Genomic DNA, 18071 nt, shown 5'->3' with positions numbered 1-18071 from the left:
ATACAAAAGTCCAAAGTACAAACATGCATGCTCGGAATCAATGTTCATCAAACACGACATTAGCAGAAGGTGACCAAAGGGTGGCGCTCAAGAGCTAAAATTCCTCGTAGTATGTCACTACTTTTGAGTTTGTTGGCCGACAATTCCTTGCCGTTTGTATGCAAGACACGTTCCTGGCCAACACCCTTCGGGTAAACGTCTGACGTTTTGTCTGCGGAAAATCCGATCGTGTGTATGAAGCTTTACATGTGCACTCCTTTCCCTCAACCCAAGACTGGAAAGTGAAAAGAGGAGCAGCACACTGATTAGCTAATTCCTCTCACTGTGCTCTCTCTTCCTATCAGCAGGGGAAGAGTGCTCCTTGCAATGCAGCACACCTTACTGGGTCATTGCTTCTCCCTTTCCCTCTTTGAGCTTTGCTGCACAGACTGTACAGAAACTGCATAAGGCTGATATCTAATCAAAGTCTGGTACATGCACTGCTTGCATGAAAAAAATAAACTTAACGATTACAGATCTGCAATAATTGGTATTTTCTATATCTTCCTGGAGTTCAGCCTTACTAGATAAAAAAAAGTTCTTATTGCAGAGAGAGAAAAATGTCCCAATGACACAAGCCCACATATAGAAGTGATTGAATGGAAGTTGAAGAGGTCACAAATAAGATTATTGTTATTAAACTATGTTGGCAGCTAATAAAATGTGTATAAGCATGCTTTATTTTGATGATCCTAAAAAATACAAAAAAACACCACGGAAAAAAGGAAGTCTCATGAATTCTTGATGGCAAGATGCTGTGTGCATTGCTTAATGGACAATTTTTCTGCATCTCTGCATTTCCTGTTTTGTGCGTGCACTTCACGGTTTTCTGTCTACTGTTAACAGAGCAACTAAAGCACAGGCTTGGCTAAAAATAGGAATAATTGATCTCTGTAATTAAATATACTGGTATTTTTCTTTATTGATCGAAAATGAAGTTTGCTTTATTTTTGGTCTGGTAGGAGTTTGGAAAATGGTCATTTGTACAGATTATGTTCTCCTTTCCTCATAAAAATGTCTATTTTTATCCCAGTTTGTTTTCCAGCTCCCATTTGTCAGGCGACAGGGTGTTATAACGCCCACATATTATCATGTGCATTATGTGTATATGGCTTTATTGTTATTTATCATCACATGTTTTAAAGTTTATGCTTTGTTCTGAAATTCATCAGTCGGATTGCATTTAACATCAGAATGCTGTATGAAATACTTGGTAACTTAAAGCTCCAGGAAACTTGTAAACTTTCCCTTGCAGTTGGTCTGTGCTTACCCTTCAAGGATTAACTGCTCATTTAGATTTAGGTGGCATGGAAAAGAAGAATTACTTGCCCGAATCATCCACTCCTGCAGGGTCCTCTGCACTGCTAAACCGGTCTCTGTAGTGTCTTTTCCCCTGTGTTCCAGTGGGCTAAGGTCCTGACAAGACCTAAAAGATAAATACAAGATCCATAGAAAATAGGAACACAAGGGGGGCGCCAGCTAAGTGCAGCATCAATGGGTTTATTACAATTAAAAAGCTAAATGCAAACTAACAGAAATCTAAAATCAAAGAGCTTATCTGCAGCCATGCCACTCTGGATTAAAGCCATCCACCAGACAGTAAACAGCGTGTTGTCAGTGAGGAAACCAAGTCCAATTCCAGGAAGTGAGGAGAACCACTGTGGGACACAAGGCAGAATGTGATGGCCTTGCACTGGACATGAAAATGCTGAGGGACAATCCACTGCTGGAACATAAGGGAGCACTGTCTGCCATTTGAGCGGGGAATCGGGTAGTAAATTTGCTTTTAACCTCCAACAGACTAAAGGAGCAGTTAAAGGGGAATAGATTTTCCAGAGTTTAGCTTTAAAGCCAAAATAATGACATCAGGGTATTTATCATTATCTGAAACTTGTACACATCAGGTCAGGGCTTTTTAAATGGTTGTGTAGAGATGCAGGCACCTTAGAAGAAAATTTGGGGCTTCTTATGACTGACACCTGTGTTTGTCTGCTCTGTCTGACCTATGTCCTTTTCATAGACATTGACTGGGAAGCATGCATATGTAGCACCCTCTAGTGCTAGAAATGTAGATCGTTTTTGTAAGTGTAGGTACATTTATGCAGGCTTGGCTGGAAGCCAAGCTTGTCTGTTTTGTCATGGGTTGGCAGAGATCCAGGGAGAGCTGATGACTCACAGGTAGCATCACTGAGACTTCCCCCCTATTTCTTGAATGTACTAGAACCTTCTGGAAAGGGGGAGGGGAAGTAAGGTGGAACTGCCTGGACTATTCTCAGGGCCCTGACCAATCCCAAACTTGGATTGGCAGGGGGCAGGCCTCCTCAAATACCCAGGGTCAGCCCAGTTAAGGAGGAGTTGTTCAGCTGGAATTTCGAGATGGAGTGTTAGGCTGTTGTGGTCTTTGAGGGAGCTCCCCAGTCTGGGGGGGGGGGGTGACCTTGGGCCTGTGCTAGTGTGCTGGGGGTGTCCTGGCCAGGAGGCACTGGGAGCAAAGAGGACAGCTGGAGAACACTGCCAGGCAAGTCTCCAGGAGGAACAACAGGAACAGCCAAGAGAGCTGGTGTGAGTGACACACAGTCAGGACTGGGAGGCATGCCTTAGAGGACTGGGGATGGAGCAGAGCCAGTCAGGAGGACTGTGGTGGCAGGGGCAGTGGAAGGAGGCAGCTGCAGCCAGGTGGGCTGGCAGGGCCTGAAGAGGTGGTACTGAGATCAGTAGCAACATGTGGGACAGCTAGCACTAGGACTACCATATTTCGCTACACCATAGGGACCTGTGGTCCTTGCCTGCAAAGGGCATTTGCTTTGGGCCTGGCTGAGCCAGTGTCAGGTCTCTACATCAATGCTAGCTGTTCCTGGGAGTGATAGTCTGCAATCAAGTGTATGTGCTCGAGTTGAAGAGGAGAGGTTGTATATACCGGAGGTGTATATAGTTAGTCCCTGCATTTTTCTATCCTCAATCAAGTGGGCATCCCATATGTACCCTATCCCCCATCCAAGTTATATCTCCTCAATAAAAAGGGGTACCGCTACTGTAGAATATATGAATATTCTCTCAATATTCTGTAACTTATATTGATGATAAAAGTCTTAAAATAGAAAAATCCTTTCCAGTTCTTATGTAAAAACTCAGAAATGGATTTGATAATAAAATAGCAAAATATTACAAGAACAATATTAAAATGCAGAATGTAAAAATAATATCAATAATGTAGTTATATTTTTGAGATGAAGATTGTGTATATAATCAGATGTGTGTCTGTGTCAGAAGCTATAGGTTTCTCCACCATTTACCTAGAGAAAATGAGACATTTACTGGTCCCTAGGCTGTGCCAATATTGGAATGAACTCGGCACTAGGTGTGGGATGGGAGGGCGAGGCATTATCCGCTTCAATTACCCTGATACTGAAGGAAGGGAAGGACGCTAGATTGTGCTCAAGTTATCGGCCCATATCCCTGTTGAACGCTGATGTTAAATTATATGCCAAGGTGTTGGCTAATAGACTGAAGGGATGTATGGCGGGCCTGGTACACCCGGACCAGGCCGGATTTGTCCCTGGTAGACAGTGTAGGGATAACGGGGTGCGGGCGGTGCTGCTGTCGGAGTTCTGCAGACGAGAGGGACCCCCAGCTCTATTCCTGTCAATAGATGCCGAAAAGGCATTTGATAGGGTAGACTGGGGGTTCTTGATGAACACGATGGAAGCCATGGGGTTTGGATCCAGGTTCATCTCCTGGATTAGGGTTCTATACAGTAGCCCAACTGCAGTTGTAAGAGTTAATGGGGCCATTTCAAAATCCTTTGGGATGGTAAACGGAACTAGGCAGGGCTGACCGCTCTCCCCCCTCCTGTTCGTCCTGTCCCTTGAACCTCTTCTGGCCACCATTCGGAACTGTCTTGACTGCAGAGGGGTAAAGGTGGGAACCGAGGATCATAAGTTGGTGGCATTTGCCGACGATATTTTATTTTTTATCTCAAATCCCAGAATAACTCTACCTAATGTGCTCCGAATCCTTAGAATATATGGAGAAGTATCAAACTTTAAAATTAACCCTAGGAAGTCTGAGATTTTGAACATTAGTTTGGGTAAGCAGGAAGAAGATCATTTAGCTGCAGTGTTTCCCTTCCCATGGAAAAAGGAGATCAGGTATCTAGGAATTAAACTAGCTAATACCTTCAAAGAGATATACCAAAAAAACTATATCCCTCTGCTGGACGACATCAGGCAAGAGGCCAGAAGGCTGCGGTCTAGGCCCCTTTCATGGTTCGGGCGAGCAAATGCTGTTAAAATGGTGATAACTCCGAAAATTTTGTATAAATTCCAGCTGTTGCCTATCCCACTACCAAGGTATTTCTTAAAGGCTCTGAGAAAATTAATAAGAGAAGCTGTCTGGGGTGGCAAGAAACCGCGTATCTCCTATGCAACACTGAGTAGAGGGAAAAAAAAAGGGGGAATAGCTTTACCAGATTTCAATAGGTACTACATAGCTGTAGTGCTCTCACGGGTCACTGATTGGAGTAAAAAAGGGGTGGACAAGCGATGGGTGGATATCGAGTATTCTTTGAGCAACAATAACTTGGCACATTTGCTTTGGAACCCTCCAAAATTTAGAGCACTTGACACTAGCACATCCATGTTAACACACAACACTTTCAAGTATTGGGATATGATACATACACAGCACAAATGGGCATATAATTCACCGTTGATATATATGAAAAATAACTTATTTTTTGAACCAGGGAGGCGGGAGGTGGGAGGGAATTGGTTAAAGACGGATTCTATTCAACTAAAAAATTTCATTAGTAAGGGGAAAATTCGCACTTTCACGGAACTGAGTAGAGAACCAGAACTTTGGGTGATGGATAGATGGAGGTACCTCCAGCTCTCCCACTTTATTGATAAACTACAGAAGCCACTCAGAAGTATGGAAGAGCTCAGACCGTTGGAGCAACTCTGTACGAAGGAGCAAGCAGGAGGTGTTATAGCCCAAATATATAGAATATTGGGAGTGGTACAAGAGCTGGGGGTGCCTCCCTACATTAAAAAGTGGGAGCTGGAACTGGGATCACAGTGTAATAGGAATATGATAGAAAAAAATTTGAAGATGGCCCACTATGCGGCACTAGACAATAGGAGAACGGAAATGCATTATAAAGTTCTAGCAAGATGGTATGCCACCCCAGACAGAGTAAGTAAAATGGATAGGACAAAGGCCAACACTTGCTGGCGGGGGTGTTCAACGGTGGGTACAATGGCCCACATTTGGTGGGAGTGTCCTGTCATTAAAACCTACTGGAAAATTTTTTTATCATTGTCAAAGGAGATTATGGGGAGGGAAATTGTGGAAGACCCATGGGTCTGCCTATACCACGGGACTCTGGATCCAGTTAAGAGTTATAAATCCTCCCTGGTCCCCATAGTATTAGATGTAGCTAAGAGACAGATCGCTCTAAACTGGTTGAACCCATCAAGCCCTAATACGCGAGATTGGCTTTTTGGCCTCAACAAAATATTCAATGTTGAAAGTCTAGACGGGCGGGGACGAGGAACCAGAACACGCAGGGAAGTGGACAGGCTGGATTAAATTAAAAAGTTCCTGGACCTATTTAAAGGAGATTATATAAAAAAAGGTATAACAAGGGAGGGTTCATTATCACGAACGGAGAGACTACGACAGGGGATTCTCCTTCCGAGAAACGCCTTGCAGGGCCGGGAGGGGTGGGGTGGTTTGGGTGGCAGAGGAGGGGGGATGGGATTGGGGGACAGTATGTTTTTATTTGTAACCATGGGGGATTTGTATCATGGTTATGTCCCCTGCGGGGATGATTTGTTATGAAAAATCGATAAATAAAGATTAAAAAAAAAAAAAAAGAAGCTATAGGTCTCGTGTTTAGCGGTCTTACTCTAAAGCCTCGTACACATGGTTTGATTGTTGTACGACCGAGCATCTGATTTTTGTCAAAAGCGCGTGTGCAGGATTTTGTCTAGCATATTATTTGCAAATTATCATTCGACAAACACAAATGTAGTGACGTACTATGAGAGTATAAAGAGGAAGTTCACTTCTCAAGCGCCACCCTTTGGGCCCCTTCTGCTGATCTCATGTTAGTAAAAGTTTGGTGAGTGTTGATTCACACTTTTTTGTTAAGTTATTTTTATTTGGATGGCAGATAGCATCTCTATTTTAATTCCTGTTGTTTTTTTTTCTGCACACTAAAAAAAATGTGTAGAATAATACTTGACTATGTGTTTTTCTTTAAATGACAGTTTGGGAGTAGGCAGTTACATTAAAAACAACACAATGGAAAATTAACAAGGGACACCAACATAGTTGTATCTTTAATCTTAAAAACTCAGGGATAATGGTGTTGTGGTAACTTCCCCAAAAAATTAAACAACCATAATATTAATATTATTTATATCACTACAAAACAAATGCCTTTTAAAATACTGTATGTTTGGCATAACTACATCAGTATCACCAGCAAAGCAGCTTCGTTATTATCCCATTAAAGAAGGTGAGAATTTTGACATTTCATCAATTGCCGCATCATGAATCTTAATTCTAGATTACGAGCAGTAGTTTGCGAGACAAAACTCTTCCCAGACGTTCCTTGATTCTGATCATGCGTGTTTGTACTTTTGACTTTTTTGTAAAGATTTCTGTACTGACCATCAGAAAATCAGACGTTGAGTTCACATCCGACAAAAAAGTTATAGCCTGCACATCCAGCTTTTGTCTGATGTAAAAGTCAAATCGTTTGTCGAAAGCACCGTACTAACAATCCAAAAATCCGCAGACAGCTTGTCTTCAGGCTTTTCCCATCTGATTTTTGTATCGTGTGTACGGGCCTTAAAAGTCTTTTGTTCACTGCTTTTTACTCCACAATACAGCCCTTATATATATATTTCAGTGAAAAGCCCTTTTTCTTAATAATATCCTAATCAAGAAATATTACAGTATTAAGAATTTATATTCTCATACATATTCAAACCTCTATGTATCTTTAAGAAATGTGATACCTTATCCCAGGGGTAGGCAACCTTTTGAGCACAGTGTGCCGAAATTTTTTTCCAAAGAAAATGAGCGTGCCGATTTTATAAAAAAAAAAATCAACCTCACACTCTCAATCACGAAAAGGATTTTTTATAAAGTAAATGCTGTAAACTACTATCAGTAAGAAATTAACATCCCGCACTCTCCCGCCTCAGATCAGCCCCAATTCATGCACCTTCACACCTCAGATCACTGTCTCCCCTGCACATCTGCCCCACCACTGTAACCTCCTGCACATCTGCCCCACCTCTGTGCCCCCCCTGCTTATCTGTCCCACCACTGTAACTCCCTGTACATCTGCCCCACCACTGTACCACCCAGCTCTTCAGTCCCACCACTGTAACCCCCATGCTCATTTGCCCCACCATTATAACCCCCTGTACATCTGCCCCACCACTGTACCACCCTGCTCTTCTGTCCCACCACTGTAATGCCCTGCTCATCTGGGGTATTTCTACACCATAGGGGCTCAAGGCCTCTGCCCGCAAAAGGCAATCCACTAAGGCCTGGCTGAGGTAATGTCAGGCCTGACCATGCGGTGCTAGCTAGTCTGGAGAAGTAACAGTCTGCAGCAAAGGAAGTGCTGGAGGAGTAACATTATGCAGCAAGTGAATTGCTGGAGGAGGGAAGGAAAAAAGGTCTTAAGCAAGTGTTTGTGCTGGAGAGAAGACTGGAGTGTATACAGGAGTGTATATAGTAGTCCCAATCTTCTGGGCATCCCATAATTTCCTCTCCCCATCCAAGTTCAATCCCCTCAAATAAAAACAAAAAACAAACAAAGCTTATGAACCGTTCTGTGTCTCTAAGTGCCTGAGAGATGGATGCCGGGTTGAGCAGGGTGGCAGGTGAACCACTACATTCAGCAACCCCTACAGGGGCATAGCTACACAAAATAAGTGTGTTTTTTTGACAGCCAGTTGTGCCCAGTCATGGTCTCTAATAGAGTATGAGGTGTTCAATGGGTAAATCTAAATTAAAGGATAGGAAACAAGGCTAAGCGACTCAACTATGCACAAAAACATAGGAACTAGGATGCAGAAAAATGGCAGCAGGTGCTCTGGACTGATGAGTAAAAATGTGAAATATTTGGCTGTAGTAGGAGGAAGAGGAGGCAGAACAAGAAGTCCTGGAAGTGATGGTTTGGTCCCCACAGAACCCTGATCTCAACATTTAGTCTCTCTGGAAATACATGAAGAGACAGAAGAATTTGAGGCAGCCTACATCCACAGAAGATCTGTGGTTAGTTATTCTAGATGTTTGGAACAACCTACTTGCCGAGTTCCTTCAAAAACTGTGTGCAAGTGTACGTAGAAGAATTGCTGCTGTTTTGAAGGCACATGATGATCACATCAAATAGTGATTTATTTTGGATTTCTCTTCTGTTCATTTACTATTTTGTTAAATGATAAAAACAAACTAACACTTATGTTCCTGAAAGCATTTTTCATTTGCAGTATTTTTTCACACCTGTCTAAGACTTTTGCACAGTACTGTACATCCATGTTTCTCAACTCCAGTCCTCGTGTACCCCCAACAGGTCATTTTTCAGACTTTCCATTATTTTGCACAGGTGATTTGATCAGTTTCACTGCCTTAATAAATACCACAACCGTTTCATCTGAGGGAAATCCTGAAAACATGACCTGTTGGACTGGAGATGCGAAACATTGCTGTACATGACTTAGAATGAGACAGTATTGAATAGGGCATGTTCAGCACCATATCTGTGAAGGTACACTGGAGGGGCGAGGGCCCAGCATTAGACATTGGGCCACTTGTTCAGGGGTCAGTGACCTCTCAGTCACTACTGACCTTTGAAGTGTGCATCATTTACTATTGACCCCTGATCTCTGTGTCACTTACCACTGACCTCTGAGTCACTTACTACTGACCCCTGAACTGTGCATCACTTACTACTGACTCCTGAACTGTGCATCACTTACTACTGCCCCTGAACTTGGCATCACCTAGTGATGACCTCTGCATCATTACTGAACTCTGAACTGTGCATCACTTACTACTGACCCCTGAACTGTGCATCACTTACTACTGACCCCTGAACTTTGCATCACCTAGTGATGACCTCTGCATCATTACTGAACTCTGAACTGTGCATCACTTACTACTGACCCCTGAACTGTGCATCACTTACTACTGACCCCTGAACTGTGCATCACTTACTACTGACCCCTGAACTTTGCATCACCTAGTGATGACCTCTGCATCATTACTGAACTCTGAACTGTGCATCACTTACTACTGACCCCTGAACTGTGCATCACTTACTACTGACCCCTGAACTGTGCATCACTTACTACTGCCCCTGAACTTGGCATCACCTAGTGCTGACCTCGGCAGCATTACTGACCTCTGAACTCTGCATCACTTACTACTGACTCCTGAACTGAGCATGACCTACTACTGACTCCTGAGCTCAGTGTCATATACTACTGGGCCCCTGATTTCTCCATCAGTCATTACTGACCCCTGAAATCTGTATCATTTACTACTGATCCCTGAACGCCTCTTACTACTGATTTCTGAACTCAGCATCATCTACTACTGATCTCTGAACTCTGTGTCACTCGTAGTGACCCCTACATTCTGACTCTCATATTACTCACTTACTACTGATCTCTAAACTCTGCCTAATTACTACTGACCCTTGAACTCTGCCTCACTTACTACTGATCTCTAAACTCTGCGTAATTACTGCTGACCCATGAATTCTGCCTCACTTACTACTGACCTCTGAACTCTGCCTAATTACTACTGACCCATGAATTCTGCCTCACTTACTACTGAATGCTAAACTCTGCTTAACTTACTACTGACCTTTGAAGTCTGCATCATTTACTACTGACCCCCGAATGCAGTGTCACTTACTACTGACCTGAGAACACAGAATTCAGGGGTCAAAAGTAAATGATGCAGAGCTCAAAGGTCAGTAGTGACATAGAATACAGCGTGCAGAGGTCAGTGACCCTCTGTCGCATAGTACTGCCAAATAACTGCCCCCCTGCACAGTTTACCGCTGTTCCTCTCCCTGGACTCTTGACAGTACTTACTGTACTGCAGTTCTGGCTCTTCTCCTTTTCTGTGGACTAGTAGGTGGGCTAAGTCTCAGACAATCACAGGCCTGCTACAGGAACCAGACTGCCCCCCACTCCCAGGCTGACCTTTAGCACTTGCTCCCTCTCTGACATAAACAGTGTTTCTGCTGCAGCCCCCTGTGACAAGCGCAGCTGCAACAGAAACATAGAGGGGGGGAACTAAATGGTGTTGTTTCCCCACAGTTGTGCAATGTGTCATTCCCTTTGTGGCCCATGTGCACTGCACACATTGCACACATGGAGCTTACGCCACTGTTTGTCGCACATAGAAGATATCGGACTGTATCCCATTTGTTCCTCATGTTTTGTGTCTAGTTCATAAATACAGAACTACAGTGTACACAGCAATTTACAAAATCACGGTTTCAAAGTAAGGGCAAAGTTTGTGATGGAAGGATAATACATGACATATTAACAAGAAGTTATGGAACTCCCTATCTGCGAGAGATTTTAGTCTAATGTAGTAGCAGACAGACACATCAGGAAAGGTAAAATGTAACTCTAATAAAAATACATCTCAGGTGATTTGGCCTTTCAAATCTTCAATAAGAGCACATTCTGGGGATAATAATACAGAGTGAGAAAGGTTTTAAGTGGGGCACAACCATGGCTCTGAAAGCTGCTGATGAAAGGCAGGCTAGGAAATAAATGTTTAAACCAAATTGACTACTATTAGTAATATTAGCATTTCTTTTTTGTTCTAGATAGGCACACTATGCCTGGTCCATCTTATCAACATATATACATAAAAATCCAGTAATTATTCATGTGGATATGCATATCCAAAAAAATGATCAAGCTGGTATTTGACCAGCAGCACCAAACATTGGCCCGATATCATCAAATTTGTAACTAGTTCTTTTTGCCATGTGTGTTGCAAACAACATGATTAAAGCTACTCAAATTAGACTTTACAAATGTATATATCTTCTTATGATTCCAGGAAGAAGAAAAGCCGGCTCTCTATGTACATAATGCAGTGACACAAGAAAAGGTCCCGATAATGGGAAATGTTCATCTTCTTTCTGAAACAGTTTCACAGCTGAAATCCCTAGTGTCTGTGAAATGTGGATTCCCAGTCAGTGTTTTCTGCTTGAGGACATTAGAAGGCAAAGAAATGTATGACTGTAACACCCTGAGCGATTACAAGCTGGAAATAGGTAAATTAACCACTACAAGACAATGTGCCTTATGGTTACAAGGAGTTCTATTATGCCTAATGCAGCCAGTCACGTTCCCCTTATTCTCCTACAACTACTTTTAGTTATGATCTCTGAAAATTGGCTTAGTTGTTTGGTGCTAGAAATATCAGAACACAAATGCTGCATCACTATAACTAGCACTTGTGTTATACAGTACTCTTATCACACACTTGATACTTCCTCCAGCTCCATAACTGAAGGCCCATACCATACCTTGGTACTAACTTGGGGCTGGAGAAATAATCTGTGTATTGCATCTGCTGATTGTTTGCCCAAATGCAAAAAAAACAATAATCAATGCACATCAGTCTTTTAATATGAGTGCATTTATTACTTAAAAAACAGAATATGTCTTTAAAACAAAACAATGGGCAGTGGTCTCCAAACTGCAGCCCGGGGGCCAGCCTTTATCTGGCCTCTGGGGCACTATTCCTTCCACTGATGTGAGGAACTGTTCCTCCCACTGACACCAATAGCAGGGCACTATTCCTCCCACTAATACCAATGATAGGGCATTATTCTATCCACTGATACCAATGATGGGGCACTAGTCCTCCCACTGATACCAATGAAGGGCACTAGTCGTGTCACTGATACCAATGAAGGGCACTAGTCCTGTCACTGATACCAATGAAGGGGCACTATTCCTCCCACTAATACCAATGATGGGGCACTATACCTCCCAGGAATACCAATGATGGGGCACTATTCTTCCCATTGATACCAGTGATTGGGGCACTATTCCTCCCACTGATACCAATGATGGGGCACTATTCCTTCCACTGATAGCAATGATGGGGCACTAGTCATCCCACTGATACAAATGAAGGGCACTAGTCCTGTAACTGATACCAACGAAGGGGCACTATTCCTCCCACTAATACCAATGATGGGGCACTATACCTCCCAGGAATACCAATGATGGGGCACTATTCCTCCCATTGATACCAGTGAAGGGGCACTAGTCCTCCCACTTATATCAATGAAGGGGCACTAGTCATCCCACTGATACCAACAATGGGGCACTATTCCGCCCACTGATAACAACAATGGGGCATTATTCCTCCCATTGATACCAGTGATGGGGCACTATTCCTCCCATTGATACCAGTGATGGGGCACTATTCCACCCACTGATACCAATGATGGGGCACTATAACTCCCACTGATACCAACCATGGGGCACTGTTCCTCCCACTAATTCCAATGATGGGGCACTATTCCTCCCAGGAATACCAATGACGGGGCACTATTCCTCCCAGGAATACCAATTATAGGGTCACTATTCCCCCCGGAAAACCAATGATGAGGCACTATTCCCCCCAGAAATACCAATGATGGGGCCCAATTCCTACTCCATAGATACTATGTAATTGACCACCAACCCCAAGGCAATGTTTGAGCTCACTGATACTGAGCCAGGGAAATTTTTTACCCTCACTGGCCACAATCCAGCCCCCAGAAGTCTAAAGGACAGTAAACTGGCCCTTTGTTTGGAGACCCCTGCTCTAGGCAAACATAAAAGACAAAATTTAATCATCAATACATCGTTATTATTAACCGCTTGCTGACCGGCTCGCGCCGATATACGTCGGCAGAGCGGCACTCCTTCGCAAACTCACGTACCTGTACGTCAGCACACAAAAGCAGGATAGCGGGCGCGCACGCCTGCTTGTCCTATGAAATCGATGTCCGCCGGCGGCCCGCGATCTCGGCGAGGAGAGGCAGAACGAGCGAATGTAAACAAGGGATTTCTCTGTTGTGCCTAGTGACATGGCAGAGATCTTCTGTTCCCTGTCATTGGGAGCAGTGATCTTTGTCATGTCAGTGGTAGCCCATCCCCCCTACAGTTAGAACACGCTGAGGGAACACACTTAGCCCCTTGATCGCCCCCTAGTGTTAACCCCTTCCCTGCCAGTGACATTTATACAGTAGTCAGTGGCTATTTTTAGCTCTGATCGCTGTATAAATGTCAATGGTCCCAAAATAGTGTCAAAAGTGTCTGATCTGTCCGCCGCAATGTCGCAGTCCCGATAAAAATTGCAGATCACACCATTACTTATAAAAAAAATATATATATTATAATAAAAATGCCATAAATCTATCCCCTATTTGTAGACGCTATAACTTTTGTGCAAACTAATCAATATACACTTATTGCGATTATTAACCAAAAATATGTAGAAGAAAACATATCGGCCCTAAACTGAGGAAGAAATTAGATTTTTTATATATTTTTTGGGATCATTTATTATAGCAAAAAGTAAAAATATTGCTTTTTTTTCAAAATTGTCAGTCTTTTTTTGTTTATAGCGCAAAAAATAACTGCAGAGTTGATCAAATACCACCAAAAGAAAGCTCTATTTATAGGACATCAATTTTGTTTGGGTACAGCGTCGCACAACCGCACAATTGTCAGTTAAAGCGACACAGAGCTGTATTGCAAAAAATGTCATTAAAGGGGTAAGATCTTCCAGGGCTGAAGTGGTTAAAATGCAAGCAGCACAAGCACCTGAATTTGTTGAAACCTGTTAAAGTTTGACCTCTTGCAGTCCCTGTGTATGGCTGCAGTGTGAGAGGAAAAAGCAGTACAAAGGGCCAACCAGTACATGTTCTGAAAATAGCAGAGTGACAAAGAGATGAGCTCATCACTGTGCTGCTTTCCCTTTCACTGTCCAGTCATAGGCTGAGAAAGGTCTAGGACAATTTAGGAAGTGGGTTGAATATTGCTGCTCATCAGACTGGGGACACTAATTGGCAGAGAAAAGTACTGAAATTACTGAAGGTTCTGAAAACAGGGAGGCTCTCTAGATTGTAGGTAAATATATAAAAAAAAACCCATATGAGAGAAAATATGGGGGAACATTGTGCAGCATGAGCAATTGCGGTCTCTACTTAATTTGATATTATATGCATAAGCACAAAATTCAGGGGGGAGTAGTACTAAGCAAAAGTATTAATAATATGGATGAATGTGAAATATTGCATGTGAAGGATTGCTTTCTCACGGACAGCAGGTGCAGCTCTTGGATACTTTTGCCATACTTTCCACTTTCGCCTTACCTTGACTTGTGTTTTCACAAAAGTGTAAGTTTGTGTTTTATAAACTCTTGGCGGGTCTGTAGTGGTTAAAAACTGTAGGTGCAATAAGGTCTAAAGTGTATATAAAGTCTAAAACTTTTTTTTTTTGCACCTTTGACTCAATAGGGAGATTTCCCTTTCCTTCCCAACTTTTTTCCCCTAACCGTAGAAACAAATTCTAGACCTCTAGTGGTTATTTATTATAATTACAGGTACTCCAGCACTACTCTTGGACTTTTTGCTGCACACACATTTTATACAAAAAAACAAAACAGCATGTAGAGTAGCTATATTTGTCATATGTGTACATAAAACACTTTTGTATCTGAAACAGGTAGCACTCATATGCACAAATTCTGGTTTCAGAAGCATATCCAGTGTACATTAGTGCACGTGTCTTTAACTGAGCAATTATTCTCTATATATTGCAGCAATAAAGATTGGTCTGTTTTGCATTAATTTTAGGCTCCGCATTGAGACTGGATGTATGGGATGGCTGGAAGGAACTTTTGGCATCCTGTGTTCTGGGCCACAAGCAAAATGTTCAACGGTACTTATCGAAGAATGAAACCATCCTCAGGTATATGAACCATTTACTTTGAGTATCATTAGGGCTTGATTTCCATTGCTGGAATCTATGAGCACACAAGCTTTGGCACTCAACGCACCCCTACTCTGCTAGGATTGCCAACGGCGCAAAGAACATTTTCCTATTTTACTGGTCCTAACATGGCCTTGAATATAGTCACAAAAGGTAAATGGATTTGGAAGAAATGACTGTATTTCTTTTGATGATGACAGAAAGCCGCCTCTGGTGCCTATAGGCAGATGCCTACCAAACCTAATCGTAAATCTGGCCTTGGGGTTCATTGATAGCAACTTCAATTATATTTGCTAGGTACCTCAGTTATGCAGACTAATGCTCCGTACACACGGTCGGATTTTCCGATGGAAAATGTCCGATCGGAGCGTGTTGTCGGAAATTCCGACCGTGTGTGGGCTCCATCGGACATTTTCCATCGGATTTTCCGACACACAAAGTTGGAGAGCAGGAGATAAAATTTTCCGACAACAAAATCCGTTGTCGGAAATTCCGATCGTGTGTACACAAATCCGACGGACAAAGTGCCACGCATGCTCAGAATAAATAAAGAGATAAAAGCTATTGGCCACTGCCCCGTTTATAGTCCCGACGTATGTGTTTTACGTCACCGCGTTCAGAACGATCGGATTTTCTGACAACTTTGTGTGACCGTGTGTATGCAAGACAAGTTTGAGCCAACATCCGTCGGAAAATATCCTAGGATTTTGTTGTCGGAATGTCCGAACAAAGTCCGACCGTGTGTACGGGGCATAAGGCTAATGAAAATGGTGATGTTGACCTTAGCAGAAAATGAGATTCTACAATTTCTCCAGTGCATTTACAATTAAAAAACAGCTTGTTGTCATGAATAGCTTAGGCCTCAGGCCCCATGCATTAAAATGTATTTTTTGACCCATGGTTGCACTATCCCTCTTTTGTTTGGATACATTCAGATCACTATGGCTTGCAATGTGCTGTTATTTTCTGTGGCCAGTTATTTAAGATTTGCGTGCTGTATGCACACGTATATGTGTATACACACCAGGGGAGATTTACGAAAACTGGAGAGTGCAAAGTCTGGTGCTGCTCTGCAAAGAAACCAATTCGCTTCCAGGTTTTATTGTCCAAGCTTAATTGAACAAGCTGAAGTTAGAAGCTGATTGGCAATCATGCACAGCTGCACCAGATTCTGGCTTCTCCAGTTTTAGTAAATCTCCCCTACTGCGTTCTTTAATCACACGAATGCATGTAATCAACATTGTGCTTTGCTTAATCTCTTCACTGGTAGCGCCCTACCCTCCTGAACCATACTGTGCCACATGCCCTCAATATGTTCATGGGGATAAGGGCCTCTTCCCGACAACCCTGGGCAGTGGTTGTGGGGGCCTGAGTGCAGGGAGCTTATCTAGATCTGGAAGCCCCTTTTAGCAAGGGCGCCCCCAGATTCTTACCTCCCATGTGAATAAGTATGGAGTACATTGTACTCCTATTCATTCACCAAAAAAAAGTGTTAAAAAAAAGAATGAGAAGAGGCAGTTTTTGACAATTCCTTTATTAAAAAATAAAAAAACAATGTCCCCTGGTGTAGATCCATCGTCAATCACAATGCCCACCGCACCACAGGACCTGACAAAAAAAAAAAAGCTCAGCCTTCAAAGAAGGCTGACCAATTAATACCTGCTCTGCCAGGTGACAGTTTTTAAATAGGTAAGGGAGGGGGCCACCTGGTGAGGTCACCTGGTGGCCCCGCTCCCCTGTGATGTCACTGACTAGTGCATGTTGGGTCGGTGACATCACAAGGAGCAGGGTTGTCGGGAAGAGCCCCCCACCCCAAAGCACTCCCCTCATGTTGAGGGCATGTGGCCTGGTATAGTTGGGGGGGGGGATCGCTCACCCCCCCCCTTTCCTGGCTTGTCAGGCTGCATGCTCAATTTAATGTCTGGTGTGGATTTTAGGGGGGTCCCCAAGGCCGTTTTTATAAATTCTGGTGTGGGGTTCCACTTAAAATCCATACCAGACCCAAAGGGCCTGGTATGGACTGGGGGGGCTCTACACCATTTTTTTTTTTTTTTTTGTAATGCCGGAAATAGCTTGCAGCCATGAAGTCCATTTAAATGTCATTTTTTTCTTTAGAAATGTCAGTTTTGCTGCAGCAGGTTCTATACATGGTACAGATGTGCCACTTTACAGGCAGACTAAGGGGACCCTCAGGCACTCTATTTAAAAGAAGTTTTAATATTTATTGTTTAACTTTAAGCATCATTAAAATCACTGCTCTTTTAAAAACAATCGTTTTAAAAAAAAAAAAATTGCACTGATGCATGTCCTCCAGAGCAGTACCCGGGCCCTTTTTTGTGGCCTATAACTTGCATACAAGCCTTCAAAATGGAGACTTTTGTTTTTTCATGTTCGGGTCCCATAAACTTTAATAGAGTTTGTGGCTCTGGGCCAAACATTTTCGCACCAGAACTCTCGAACAGGGGGATGTTTGGCCCATCTCTGCTGTGATGTAGGAAAGAGTATCTCACTTCACTACTAACACTCCAGTGTTAGTATGTGTTTATTAATCATCTCCAGTATCCTCAGGACAATCCACCAGCTTTAAATGAGACTCTAGTCCTGGCCTACCACTCTTCAGAAGCAGCTTTAAGATCCCTTCACTTACAGGCTTTCCCAGGATGGCAAACCCAGGATCCATTTCATGAAGGCCTCTTCAGCCAGACAGACTTTAAAGAGCAACTGTATAGCATGCACCCCTTCCAGGCCAGAACCTGGGGGAAATAGGTTTTATCAGCTCACCCCAGATAATTCTCCTCTTACCCAGCATGCACCACTGGCACAGAAAACTCCTAATGGTTGGCTGGGAAAGATATAAATATTCATAATGCAAACTTATTATGAATACTTCTACTAGTGCCAAAGGTGCCACTGACACCTAGTGGCAGAAGAGAAACAAACTACAAATTAGCACTGTTTAAGCCGTGCTGACTA

The 18071-nt window shown here is 43.0% G+C and overlaps 1 protein-coding gene across 1 annotated transcript in view; it reads left to right on the top strand.

Moving 5' to 3' along the window:
* The window catches only part of ANKUB1 (ankyrin repeat and ubiquitin domain containing 1), a 50553-nt gene that overhangs the window by 19784 nt on the left and 12698 nt on the right, over nucleotides 1–18071 (top strand). Inside the window, exons 3-4 of the mRNA XM_073625978.1 lie at nucleotides 11158–11374; nucleotides 14963–15077. Coding sequence (XP_073482079.1) covers nucleotides 11158–11374; nucleotides 14963–15077 — 332 coding nt within the window. The remainder of the gene's footprint in view (nucleotides 1–11157; nucleotides 11375–14962; nucleotides 15078–18071) is intronic.

The sequence above is a fragment of the Aquarana catesbeiana genome, linkage group LG04 (genome assembly GCF_042186555.1).
Source record: "Aquarana catesbeiana isolate 2022-GZ linkage group LG04, ASM4218655v1, whole genome shotgun sequence".
Lineage (NCBI taxonomy): Eukaryota > Metazoa > Chordata > Amphibia > Anura > Ranidae > Aquarana > Aquarana catesbeiana.
The sequence above is the reverse complement of the archived record's forward strand: the minus strand, read 5'-3'. Positions and strand labels throughout refer to the sequence as shown.